The sequence below is a fragment of the Larus michahellis genome, chromosome 1, assembly GCF_964199755.1.
Source record: "Larus michahellis chromosome 1, bLarMic1.1, whole genome shotgun sequence".
In the NCBI taxonomy this organism is placed as follows: domain Eukaryota; kingdom Metazoa; phylum Chordata; class Aves; order Charadriiformes; family Laridae; genus Larus; species Larus michahellis.
The window spans coordinates 211576697-211591048 of record NC_133896.1 but is presented as its reverse complement, the minus strand read 5'-3'; the positions used below and the strand labels follow the sequence as shown (position 1 = coordinate 211591048).

Below are 14352 nucleotides of genomic sequence, written 5' to 3'. Positions count from 1 at the left end.
GAAAGCTGAATGAGAAATAAAAACTACCTACATGAGGTTGTTGAGCTCTAGGTACAACCCTGTTCTCACCAAAGCCAATAGAAAAATTCCCATTGATTTCCAAGTCAGATTTCACAGCTGGCCACGTTCTTCTCCACCAAGAATATCCCTGTAATTCTTTGGCTGCTCAGGCAAGATGAGCTCGGTTCGGCAGTTGTCGATTCAGCTCGGTTCAGCAGGGAAACACTTGTCTTTAGACTTTCCCTGTGTACCTGCCGTCCATGGTGTGGTTGGGGATGCTGAGGCTATTCAGGTGTTGGTGGAGGTTTGTAGAGGTTCATCAAGGCTGAAGAGGGGACTAAACTGACTACATGAAAAATGAGGTTACGGTGAACTGGTCCGTAAACACACGCTTAGCTGTGTCAGTCTTGTCTGCTGAAAAAAAGCAAGGTTTTTACTATGTCTGATGAAACACAGAGTCCTCACGCACCCATCAGGGAAGGGGCTGATGGCTCTCATCCTTTATCACCTTAACAGTTATCTGAATTTTGATTCCACATCTTTTGTGCTGGACATAATACCCCAGCCCATTTTCCAGGCTGAGTTTTCAAAGCTGGAAACTGAATTTGGAAAAAGTAAAAAGGTAGTCCAAGACTCTGAGTTTTTCTTCAAAATCAGAATCTGCATTTTTTCCCTGTGTATAATCCCATGCCGATTCTCAAACAGCTTGTAAAATTGACCCCATGTCAATGTAAACTGGATAGTAGATATTTATAGGACACGTAGAATTGAAGACAAGTGGAGATTGAGATAATAAGGCTTGTCTGTGTTGCCTATTAGATGAAACTGTGATTAAATACGGCCCAGTTAATGCTTATTATCTGTCTAAAATTAATTTGTCACAGAAAGTTGTGAAGTCGGCATCAAGAAGTCAAGTAGAATTTTTTATTGCTAAAATCAAAGCAATTATTGATGCGATTTACTTTAACCTGGTCTGACAAAAACAGGATGATACTGTCATTAAAAAAAACCTGCCTTGGGAAGAGCCCCAACAACCAACCTCCTTATTCATGCTTATCTCCTTTACCTTATTTCACTTATTTTTCAAACTGATTTTCTGAGCATTTTTATACTACTTTATATGATATTTTAGGATGTAGTCCTGATCTCACTACAAAGACTACTTTATTCAAACATGCATGAGTAATTGCTATCATATTGTCCTCTAAGTCGATTAAAATTTTACTTTGCACCTCATTGCTAACCTAAGAAACTTCTATCAAATAACTTGAATGTCACAAAAAAAATTACATCTTCATTTTTTCTTTTAGATTAATGAAAACAGTCACAGCAATCTTCCTGAGTGACTGTTCACTAAAGCCAGATGAATTTCTGAGGCCTAAAATTTACATTTTTGCTTTTTGCAAATTTAAAATACCTTTACAGGATCAAAAATTGGGAACAGCCTGTACCCCTTAAAGGTCTGATTTTACATACTTTCTACCTAGCTAAGAAATCAATTTTTTATTAATCAGATTTTTAACTGGTAAGCTTTATTTTGAACATAAAACTGTAGCAGGTTCATTTTTTTCCCTGAAAAAACTAAATTGCATTTAAATGGGAGAGGCTACTCATCAGGCTATCAGCTATAAAACTGTCATTGAAACGTTTTACATGTATGTGTGGATGGAGAGCATTCATTATTTCTTGCATATTGTGGAAAAATAGTGTAAGATGGAAATTGGATATTTTCAATAATTGCTGATGGGACACAAAGTCTTTTGCCTTAAGATCACTGCTTCTGACTTTGTCTATTTTGGTACTGATCAAAGGCTTATTGCGAAATAATTCTATAGTAGGGATTTTTTTTAGGGAGGAGTGTGGAGAGTAAGTTACTATCTGTAGGAAAATTGCGGAATTCATCACCAAAATTGTAGTTGCAGAATGCATTTTCCTTCAGTGGCCAAAAGATCTTAAGGAATTTCCCCCACTCTGGCTTGGGGGTCTGGCGTGCCTCTCCTTGTTTCGCTCTCTCACCGCCATCACGTGGTAACCGTCTGCCTTTTGGGGGATTTTGTTTCCTTTCAGCAATTGATTTTAGACCGTGGTTATTTCAGTAGCTCTCTTTGTAGCACAGATGCACAAACAGTTTATTGATGGGTGAAGGTGGCTGCAAACTGATGACGGGGGAAGAACAAATGGCTGGAGGAGGAGCTGGAGATGGGGCCGGATGCATCTTAATCTGCCTTTCTGCCAGAGACAAGGTGGTGTCATCCTCCGTTAGCACAAGTGCTGCTTGTTAGACCAATTAAAAAAAAAAAAAAAAAAAAAAGAAAGAGAGAGAGAAAGTGTTATCTTTCTTTTGAAAACACTTGGTTCCACTTCATATAGTGGCGTCGAATTTGGATGCAGTGTGCCTATAAAGTAAATAACTTTAAGGAATTGCAGTGTCTATCTTTCATCTCCTTGGTGGCCAAATAAATGTGTTACCTCCTAAGTAATAACAATGTTGTTTCAAGACTGACCATCACAGAGCCTCGCCTAAGGGTGTTTCATCCAACGTTGGCTGGTGGGGTGACAAAAATTGTGCAGAAGTGAGTTTTAATATTATGGTTTAGGAGGGAAGACGATACTTCCTTTGAAGACTGGAAGTTTTAGTTGAAGTTATGGCTGTGTCGTAACAGAATCTGCATGCCACAGTATTTCTAAGGGCATGCCGAGCCAGCGCCTTCACACCGTGTCTTTTCTTAGGGTAGGTTCAAGAGCACGTAGCATGTCAGCGTGAGGCAGTGCTGCCGACTTACTGCAAAAGAGACAGAGGGCTGTTGCCACACACAGGAAATCACCTGAATTTGAGAGTTTCTGCTCAAAGAGTTCCTGTACCTTAATTTCGCATCAGTTTGAATATCTGGGGACGTATACTTACAAACTGATACAGCTGCACACCCAAGCAAGGATGTAAAGTACATATCGTTTTGCTGCTTGATTAATTAACTCCACAGTGACTAGTACTATAGCTTGATTAAATTTTGCCAATATATCAGCATATATTTTTTAGCTTAGCTTTTCTGCTGGTAGTTATAACACGAAATAAGTTATTGATATGAGAAAAAGATCTTGGAAGCATGGATAAAATGCTGTGGGTTTATTAATAGCCAGAATGTTTTTCTCACATAATTACACATATTGACTGGTCTGGTATGAAAAAGGAAACATTGGGGATGTGTAAAAATCTCCATAATATTGAGGAAACGTTGAACAAGGTGTTTGGTTCCTGCTTAAGGTGAAGATCACAATCAAATGACTTTTGAGGATAGAAAATGTAGGGTAATTGAGTATTTGAGAAAAGGGCAGTGCGGTCAGCTTAGAAGTTGACGCGCACCTCTTTTGAAGCACAAAAACTGAGAGCTACTGTATTTCATGAGTGCTGAGATAAGATTTTTGGAGAAGAGCATTATCTGTAGAGGTAGATCTGGTAGAGGGGAACTTAACAATATTTGATCACACGTGTTTCTTATCACAAGAAAAGCGGTATTCACAAATTGCTGAAGTAGATATTCAGGTATGAATGGACTTAAGAGTTGACATAGAGATTACTACTAACATTAAGCTGCATAAATATCTTAATTTGCAAGCTTTGTGTTATTTAAAGCTGCTTGAAGTGAAATATTCTCAGATTTGACGACTACTCATTTTCTGTCCACAAAACTCTCTGATTGTAATCTTCACTATCAGCAGGAGCTTAACACTTTCTTCAAAGTTTACTGTGAAGATCAATACACAACTTTTATCTTCTTTCTCATTTGGAGGCTGTGAGGGTAGTTATACTTCTGTTTAGTAATAGGTTGTTCCAAAAGAGGTTCCATATGCCTATAAACATTATTTTTAAGCAATCTCATCTCAGTCTTTATCTCGTTTGTAAGGTGTCAGTCTGAAGGTGGGTAAATGTCCTTGGGTCCAGATACTATCAGAGGACTATTTGGAGTGTATGCTTCTGCTTTGCAAATTTTTCTTCATTATATGCTGGGGTAGCCAGATGCATTATTGTAGCCTCATGAACAAAGAAAAGAACAACTTGATGTACTCAACAGACCTTTGCAGTTGTTATTTGGAGACTGAGGTTGATGTTCCTACTATGATCCTCTCCAATTTTACAATTTTTTTTTCCAATTTTTTTTTTCCAAATTTTCCAAGTTACAAACATTTCAAACTGTTCAATGCGGGATATAACACATGCAGTTTCAAGCACCACTTCTGATGATGGTGTCATCGCCAAGAAGGTCAGGAAAAGCCCTAGCTGAGCAATGCTTTTTCTTACCAGATGATTTCTGCTGAATCAGAAGTGATTGCACGCTGCTGTTAGGCAGTAGAGGTGAAGATTTTCTGTATTTAACTCCACCAATGGAAACAGGAGGCACATTTGGACTTCTGGAAAGTGATCGGCTTAGAGTCACTTCTGGGCAAAGTTTTATCTAGAGTTTGTCAAAAGCAAGATTATATGAGCTTGACATTCCCAAACACTATAGTTTTCTTTTTCCTTAGTGAAAAGAAGGGGAAGATATTTTCTGAGATTGCCTAAAGGAGTTTCTTTTAACACAGAACAGGCTGCTCTGTTGTCCTGAGAATTTAATGGAGTAATGGTTGGTTCTGCGCTTCTCTTAGCATGTATTGATTGAAGAACACTATAAATACAGCCTGATGCACAAAGGTTGCCAGGATCTCCAAACTGTAATGAACTTTAAAAGCAATGCCCATGGAAAATTACTATTTTTCTTTTAGACAGTTACTGTCAAGAGCTGTGCAGGTCCTTCCTTGTATTGCTACTGAACCTAAAATACAAATCATAAGTTTCTTTTCAGAGTTTATGACTCTTGTTTACTGTTTCAATTTTCGAAAAGCTCATAGAACAAAGCATGACACAGAATAAATGTAGTAGTTGTAGCAGTAGTAGTCGTAGTAGTAGTCGTCGTCATCGTAGTAGTCGTAGTAGTATTTCTGGACCTTTAAATCATGCATTCTGATATTTCATTCTGCCATTTGATTACTATCTACTGGTCTCAGTACTGTGCGCCTGACGGAAGTTAAGATTTGAACCCTCTAAGACTTTCTTCAGTACGATTTTCTAATATTTAGGTTTGCAGTTACTGCAGGGAGCATTTAACTTCAAATGAAAAAACCTTCCTTCCTTCCTTCCTGTCTTTTGGCAATCCAGCGTTGAAATTACCTGATGTCATCGTTAATTCTCAAATGGTATAACAGACCATTATGCATCATTTTCTAGCTTGAATGTGGCTGGAAGCCATTGACTTTCCTAATCAGCCACCTAGAGTGTTTGTGTCAGTAATAATCTGTATTTAAAATATACTCTAAATTATTTATTTCTCATAGCTGGCCAGAGTGAATGTATTACTTTTTCTATGATTGAAAACAAGAGTTCCCAGATTAGCACATTGTAAAGGAAATAAGGAAAGATGGATCATATTGATATGATTGGCACTCTTTCCTACAAGAATTGTTAAAGTAATTTGTCTTTTGGGACAGCACTACATTCTATTAGGATAAGTGAAATAAGCAGCTGCCCACTCCTTTTCCACAGTTGCCAAATAAAGGATTAGAACAAGAAGGCATCTAGTTCCCTACAGCTAACTCAGTATTTGTGTTGAACTAAAAAAACCCAACTTCTATACCTTTTTTTTCACTCCTGTTCTGTATATCTTTGAGCTATGCTGCCTTCACTTTGTAGCAATAATCTGACATGTAGTTCAGTAATATCACACATTCCAGAAAAATATTTCCTTGTAAGAATTTAGCCGCGAATTTAGTCTCTCTCTGAAGTAGGCAGAGATAGTAATTCAGTGTATTTGACTTTAAAGTTCCATTCATCCCTCAACAAGCTCTCCTTTATAATCTTTTATTTCTCTTACTTGGGCTGAATTCCAGAGACTCTTACAATAGGTATTGCAGCTCGTTTGCGCATTGGCACAAGAAACAAACCCATTAGTCACTAACAGCGGGGGTATGCCTCAGCTCTCAGGCTCCCTTTGATCATTTTCCTGTCTCCAGTAACTCAACCAGATTCTCTTTTCTAAAGTTTTCTGAAGCAAAATTGGCATTTCTAGTTGGGGGAAGGGAGAGACTTTTACCTGAAAGCCTCATTATGCGCACTCCTCAGATGAGACGCGGGCATCTCAGCTTGTTCTTTTTGCATTAAGCAGTTATCACACGGATGAAAATAAACAAGCAAATATGTCATCTTCAGCATTTTTCAATGCTAATGACAGTAATGTGGCAGTCCCTCTTAACTTAAAAATTGGGTAGGCTGAGTACTTCATCCTGCCACGGAATGGTGTGGAAGAAGGTTCTCATTCTTCTCAAGGCTTGATAACCCACATTAAACACCTGCTGATTGTCTTGTTATACTTGTTGAAGTAAGATCCCTGCTAGCTACTCTCTCCAGCTGAGTTAATAATTATCTTGGAAGTCATGAGCTTTTGCTAATGAGACTCAATATTGTACTTTTAATTCAGGAGGGTGGTCCTCACAGTTGCATTCATATTCTGAAAAAATTCAAGAGCTTAAACCTTCTTCAGTTAAGTGTCACAGTACAATTCATAGTGAGTATCTCAAGACAAAATTATTTTTGTCACGGGCATTGAGGTCTGCTAGACTGACACTGTGTTTTAGCCAATACTTTCTCAGCAGACATCTCCTCCGTGCCTTCTCCATGGTCATAAACAGAAGAAATTTTCATATCTAACATTCCAGCTGTTGTATGTTAACAGTTAGCATTCACCTTGGTTTTCACTGAGAGGGTCCACTGCTAGGGAATTCTCTTTGTAGCACTTGAACATAAACACGAACATGAAAGACTATCTCTCCTGAAGTCCTGAAGGAAAGGTAGTGTTAATATCTATAGACCAAAGCTACTGAAGTAGATCCTGCAGAAGAAATGGAAGTTGCCTTACTTGGATTTTGGAAGTTCTGTTCTTATACTGAATTTGCTATACTCTGCAGAAGGAGATATTTTTGTGTGTTTTTCTCCAAAAATACATGTCTGATGTAACTAGAAGGAATTTTAGGAGGTCTTGTCCTGATCCGTCCATCTGAAAGAAGCATTGTAAGGGATGTGTGAATGTTGTTACTCTAGCAAAGAAATTTCTAGGCAACCAATACCTAGATGTGTATCGTCTGACATGGTTCAGTAAAGTCATAAACATTAAAGTCAGTGGGTAAATGCAGATTCCAGGCAGAAATTGCTCATTTTATGAAGAAAACTGTAATGGAACTGTCTGTAGGTCCTGGGAAAACACAGCGATGCTTAGGATTTCACCATGAAAGTCATATATAAAATTCATGTTATTCTTGCTCTCTGATGCCGTTGGACCGCATTAAACATGTCATCACATTCCTTTTATGATATTCCACCCTCAGTGGATGGACCAGCCGTTGTATGGTTGGTCAGAGAGTCAAAATACAGCTGCTTTCATGGCCGTATCCCAGCTTTGGGAGGTCGTATCCTCTGTTTAGGCTGTGTTGACACAGCATGAGCAGCAATATCTAACTATGGGATAGGGGATAGCAAGCCCATCTCAGGTTGCACATGGGCAAGAAGCAGCATGTCTGCACCCACTGATGTCTGGATACCAGACTCGGCACAAAGACTGGAGAAGATGTTCAGTCTTTAGGAACACACGTGCTGACCATTCCTCATCTCCTCCGGGAAAGCTTAATCCTGGTCCTCACCTTTTCTTACTGTGAGATTCACCACTTGTTGGGTTTTTGATGCCACATCTTGACAAGCATATATTTACACTATCTTCTTGGTCATTCATCTATATCACCTTTCTTCTCTGTTGTTTTTGGTTTATTGTTTTGTTATGGGTTTTTTTTCCCACCATGTCGTGTGCAGGTTTCTAAACAGAAGGACCTCACTGGTCCTGAATTACATCTTCTCTCCTGGCAAGCCCTCCTGTGCCTTGCACATCTGCCTTTCACGTTTCCAGAGATACCAGCTGTGAATTAGCTTTTGCATCTTTGTCCTACAAGCGTCCCAACATCCCTCCTCTCCCCGGTTACTTTTCCCTGTAATTTCCAGCTGTTTAAGGATTTTGCAGACAACTGTGGTAATGTTTGAATCAAAATTGCGTTGGTTAGAGGGGCCCCTAAGGGCTGGTGTGATACAGTGTCCTGATGGAAATGGTATTTCCAGAGCGGTGTGCTGAACGACCTCCCGGGGTCACCCCACTGCCTTGTGTTTTGTGTCTCCACTGTGCCGGGTCGTCTGGGAACAATTTTGAACTGGCTACAATTTGGTATTTTGTATTAATGTGTTGTTGTGGTTGGTTTGTTTGTGTTTTATTTTGTTGTTGTTTTTTTTTTCTGTAGGGGCAGAGGAAATTTCTGCAGTTCTTTTACCCTGTTTATAGCTGGAACCTGAAAAGCCAGGCTGGGGTCAGGCTGATGGAGCAGAAAAGAGGGGTCAGCCAGGGTGCGGATTTACACTTAGGGAAATAATCACATCGCTGGTGTGAGGGCGGCTTAATTAATTAATTTACATGCCTGCAAAGAGAGAGCTTTAACTCACACTTCAGCTCCCGCGTCTGGCACTCGGAGCTTTTCGAGCGGAGCTGGAGCCTGTCATTTTGAAAAGTTTTGAGTGTCACCCAGAGAAAAAGGCTTCACTGGTACATAACATTTTCCTCTCTGGGGACGTAAAGTTTTAGACAGGGTAGAATTGACTAACTTCAGGCCTTCTGTGTTAATTTCTGTTAATTAGCTGACATTTCGTGTTATAGCCATTACTATTTTCAATTAGCTGTCAGCAAATATTTTCAGCACAACTTTTCTGTTATGGAACGGATTTGCCACAAGTTTGGGCTTACAAAAACAAACAAATGCATGCACGTATTTACTGCCACACCACCGCGTCAGTCAGGACTCCGGCAGTAACCTGACAAACAGTGAGACGGTGTATTGGTAAGACAGGAGGACGGCTTCGCTTCTCGAGCAGTCTCTTGGTTTAAGTAGGTTTTGCATCATTGTTGCTTGACTGTTTATAGCACTGTGGTTTTCAGAGATTTTATTATTGTTTTTATTTGTAAACTTTTCCTCCACCCACGGCCCTTTTTCTGTAGATCGCTGCTAGAAGCTTGGGGGAAGTGTCTTTTTTTAAAAAAAGTTGGGTCGTGTTCTGTTCAGAAAACAAGTGCGTCCTGAATCTTGCTAGTATTTTCTATGCATTAAGAACATTACCCCTCAAAAATGCATTTTGTTGGTATTTTTGACCAGCATTTAAATAAATGTGTCTCTGTTTCTGCGCGCTACAGCCTGTACTGCCTGGCATCATTGATTATTTCATCTGTGGAGTCAGCAGAAATCCTGAAAAGGGATTTTCTTTGTTAACCTGTGCTCTTGCCGAGAGCTTGGCTAGTTGCACTGGAGCAGAAGAGAAGTAGAGGGGATCAGCCCCTAAGTAGGGCAAAAGCTATTTGTTGCCGAAAGTCTGTAGTAGGAGAATTGGCAGAATCGGCTTTTTGTTTGCTGCAGCAGCTCTGAAGTTCTCCCGGAGCGGTGGAGTGGAGAGGCTGAGGTCCCCGGCGGCGGCGCTCTCACCGGGTGGAAAGGCAGATTCACAGCCATGTGTGCAGCCTTTCGGCGTTATAAATGCTATTTTGGAAAGTGTAGCGAGTGGGAACTGGATGGCTGAGTACACCGGTAATGAGCTGCGGGTCCTCGCCCCGCACCCCCTCGCCGGTGACTGACAGATGGCGCGGTGGTGGCTTTGCAGGATGGGGATGGTCCCCACCAGACTCTCAGCAGACAGTCGTCCCCCGTCATGAGGCGGCGATCCCAACAGGTGCTAATTGCCAGCCCTGGTGACAGTCTTAGAAGAGAGAGGCCTAAGGCTGATACATGTCGTTGGGAGGACAGGCTCCACTCTCCAAAGGAGTTACGGGCAGATTTGGGGGACTTTACATTTTACATATATATATTTACTACCTATTACCATACCATTTATTTTTCTGTAAATAAGGGGTTTCACTCCCTAAGGCTGTCAGTCCTTCCACTGTATCTGTTTTTAAAAGTATATTTAAATACAGGTAATGGAAAAGGTCTTTTACCTTTCTCATAGAAAATGAGCTTTTTCTGCTGATCTCAGTATTAAACCTAAGTTTAGACTTCTTGTTGCAAGGAAGGAACAATGGCAAGGGACATCATTCCCAGAAAATGTTGCTTTGCTCAAGGACTGGACATCAGGGATGTATGATTTGTAAGGGGACACAGAAACATTTAAGGAAAAATAAAGCACCAAGGAGTTAACCAGCCGAGCAGTCGATGTGCAGTGATCAGTACGAGCAGGGAAGGGTATGTAATACCTTGGCTCACTATCATCAAAAATTGCTACTGTGGGAGTTGGCATGTTAGCATATGTAGCTGAGAGTGAAATTTGAACTTCTTTCATGCAAACAGAAATAACTTTCTGCCTTATTTCTTCCTCTTTAAAAAATGCAATCGAAATATTGAGGGAGAAGTTTGAAACATATTGATTGCATTTTGAAGGCATATTATTAAATCTCTTGAGTGCTCGTTGATCTTGGATTATTTAATTTTCACTGTTTCAGGCTGAAAATTATTAGTAACTCTGTTTAAGTTGCAGCTAAATTACTAATTAACTTTTGTCTCAAAGACTTTATTTCTTACGTGTTTCTGGCAGCACAGTGTGCTCTTTACACAATGCAGTAGAAATTTTTTGCTACCTGCCTCTCTGTGCCCCTTACAATCATATAAAGCAGTTTTGGAATTAATGAGCTGTCACATCTCAGGTAATGAATGAAGAGAACTGACAGAAATCCTTTTGTTGTTTAAGAAATTCCAAATAATTGATGGGAAAAAAGTGACAGAGATTATTTTAGGATTTAAGAAGAAATGCATCTTTCAGATTCATTGTGTGACTGAAGAAACTTTAAAATATGTTTGCAAAGAAGCAGGAATCCTGTGTAATGAGTGAATTCCAGTTCTCTCTTCTGAGATAAACTTGCAGAATTTGAGATAAAAGGAGTTTATATTTTGAGAAATAGGTTCCTAGTCCGCAGGTTGCCCCTTCCAGGTTCATCTCAAAATTAAAAAATCTTCCTAATTCCTTTATTTGCCATTGTGGGCATATCTGAGTTAGGCACTGAGCATGTTTATAATGAGCATGTCTTGTGTACACCGAGGGCTTCGTAAACTGCAGGTTAGGTTTGGGGAGGGAGGGATGTTTCCTTCTAGTTTATGGTTTTTTGCACTTTATGAAGTCCCACTGTACCTATTCAGAATAATGCCTCTACTGCTGTTATTTTTCAGGTAACCGTCTCGGATGGGGGCACATCTCCCAAGCAGTCGTCCGTTTGGGTGGTGGTCCAGGTTCTGGATGAGAATGATAACAAACCTCAGTTTCCAGAGAAAGTCTATCAGATCAAGCTGCCAGAGAGGGACCGGAAAAAAAGAGGGGAGCCAATCTACAGAGCTTTTGCTTTTGACAAAGATGAAGGCCCTAATGCAGAAATCTCGTACAGCATTGTGGATGGAAATGATGATGGGAAATTTTTTATTGATCCCAAAACAGGGATGGTTTCTTCCAGAAAGCAGTTCACAGCAGGGAGTTATGACATCTTAACAGTAAGTGCTCTTCCATCAACATACAAACCCATGATTTGACTCACTTTTTTTAGAAACAGGCCCTTTTGTAGAACGAGTGATATATGTCTGTCTTTAATATATGACCTACATGTAAGATCTGACTGTATTAAGAAATGTAGTATTCACATACAACTATTGCCAAAAAATAGAGTCCGAGAGAGCATTCATACCATTGCATGTAGTAAACTATTTTCAGACTGTTTAGAGGCAAATTGCTGGTATAAGTCGTTCCCCTGAATACACAGAAATGAAGACCAAAGGCTTGTCTGCTCACAAAGTTGTGTCGTGTTGAAGGGGGCCGATACAGCTACAAATGGTTATTCACCTTTTGTTGGACACAATTGCTTGCCCTCATGGGAAAGTGTCCCAAACCACGACAAAAGGTCTTTATACTGTCCGAGTTAGGTGGCTTGAGGGAGGAGGAGTGCTGTGTACAGCATGTTGTACTACCCTTCTCACCACATGAAAGAGTGTAAGTATGGCAGCAATTTCAGTTAGAAGAAGTCTTAGTGAAAATACCTCTGCTAGAACCCAAACCATATAAGCGCAGTCAAAGAAAGAAAGTATACAAGATGGTGGTGTTGATATAAAGCAATATAAGGCTTGAATGTGCACTCTTCACCTACAGCAGTAAGCCAACAAGTTGTAGTTAAGGAGTTGACCAAAAATGTAAGAGATGATAGAAGAGTGCCTGGCCCCTAGTAAACAAAACAATGTCACTTACATTAATGGATCTCTGTTGCGATACCTTCATAGAGTTGGAAATCATGACAGGAAAATGAGTAAGTATGAAAACATTGAGAAATACCTGGTAATCAGAGTACAGCACCCTGTGGGTGAGTGAGAGCCTTTCCCTGGGCGGAGCTGGAAGTTGTGTCTGGGCTCTGGCCCTTATTATAATGCAACAGCTGAAGGGTTTCTACCTTGAAACTGTTCATCACACCCTCAGCATCTCTTCACTAAGGGGCTGCCCACCTTGAACAGAGCTGGGTGACGAGCGTTAGCACCAAACCCACTTAACACATTTCCAGAGAAAGAAACAGGTTATGTTATTTCAGGAAAATATTTCCCATTTTTAACAGGCATAGTAACAGCACATTTACATCAGTGGTCCTGCATAGCCAGAAAGATTTCCTTTAGTTATAAGAGAAACACCCTTTGATTGACATTGGTGTTATTCACCAAAGCACCCATTTGGTAACCTACATTCTCCCTTTCCTTAAGCCCTTAAATTTCCTAAAGTTTGTTGCTGCTCATCTTGTCTTTGCTGTGCTAAAACCATAAAGCCTGCCAGGCGATATCAAGTCTATCCACCCTTCTAGAGGACATTATAGTAAAAAGAATTAGCACCAAGCTGGGCAACTCTTAATGAACATGACTGAAAGGAGAAAGCAAGGAAAATAGATACGGCAAAATTTTAAATTATATTTGTTTTGGAGAACGGGGGAAATGATCTGAAACTTATTTAGCTCAATTAAAGATCCTGAAGAAGGCAATGTAAGGAATATCAATCTTATCTGCCATACGGATGCTTTTTAAAAGCAATCAGACATGGGTGAGTATGGTTCACAAGTGCACAATGTCCCACAGGGTCATTATAAAGCTTCCAGCTCTGCTTCAAGGGGGAACTGGGCGGAAGATGAAATCGGAGAGGGGAGCTGGTTCTGGAGAGGAGGATCTGTGTGGGGAGCGCTTGAATTGCATCTCCAGGAGGCCTCGCACCAGCATTTCTGAAAAAAACCCATTTCAGTTTGAAATCAGTCTTTTCCATAAAAATTCAAAGTGTAATGGAAAAAAATAAGAATTGAGAAGGAAGTACTTATCTCCCTCTTTTTTCATGGGATTTTACCTAGAGGATTATAAAGGCCATTTTCCAAGCAGTCATCCTTATGCGGTAGAATTAGGTCTGAACTGCCAAGCTGGGATGCGCAGTCTAACTTGTCTTTTCTTTGTACCTGCCAGATAAAAGCAGTGGACAATGGCCGGCCCCAAAAATCTTCAACAGCACGCCTCCACATTGAGTGGATAAAAAAGCCTGCGCCCTCGCCCCTGCCCCTGACTTTCGATGAACCCTTTTACAACTTCACCATCATGGAAAGCGACAAAGTGACAGAAATTGTTGGGGTGGTCTCTGTGCAGCCATCTAACATTCCTCTCTGGTTTGATATTGTCGGTAAGTTGGGAGGCGGTGGCGTGAGGAGGATGCTTCAGAAGCGACACATATGGATGTGTGGGTTTGAGAGCAAGAAGACTAACCGTGAACTGTCCCCCCCTGCAAATTAAACCCATTTTCGTAATGCTGAAATGAAAATGTTATTTCAATATAGCGATAACAATAATAATAATATTCCTGCTTTTGTTATGACTCCTTAGCTAAGCTGAAAAAAAAAGCGCTGTATGGCTGAATTGTTTTTTTTCATACTATGTTATTTACTGCAATCTTAATGTTGTCTGTCATTTAAATTCTATTGTCATACTTTGCTAATCTCATTTCTAAATGTATTTATGGTACTTAGACTTGCTGTCCCTCATTTCTCTCTTTCTTCACCTTTTTTTCTGCATTCTGTTCTTTTTTTTCTGCTTCCGACTGCCCTGCTTCAAGGTGGCAAGCATGCTCGAGAGATGTTCTATATTCTACAGACAGCTTGTGGGCAGAACTGTTCAACAGAAGGTACCCTTAGTGCAAACACATTT

At 40.2% G+C, this 14352-nt stretch overlaps 1 protein-coding gene across 10 annotated transcripts in view; it reads left to right on the top strand.

Annotated features, from left to right (window-relative positions):
- FAT3 (FAT atypical cadherin 3) overlaps nt 1-14352 on the top strand; it is a 427575-nt gene that overhangs the window by 303643 nt on the left and 109580 nt on the right. For 8 of the 10 annotated variants that reach the window (XR_012585081.1, XM_074571541.1, XM_074571517.1 and 5 more), the window contains 3 exons: nt 11323-11637; nt 13621-13831; nt 14261-14329. Coding sequence is in view for 9 of the 10 variants with exons in the window: in XM_074571541.1 (XP_074427642.1) it covers nt 11323-11637; nt 13621-13831; nt 14261-14329 (595 nt within the window). In the remaining variant the exon portion in view is untranslated. The remainder of the gene's footprint in view (nt 1-11322; nt 11638-13620; nt 13832-14260; nt 14330-14352) is intronic. The other 2 variants (XM_074571548.1, XM_074571528.1) reach the window with 1 other exon arrangement.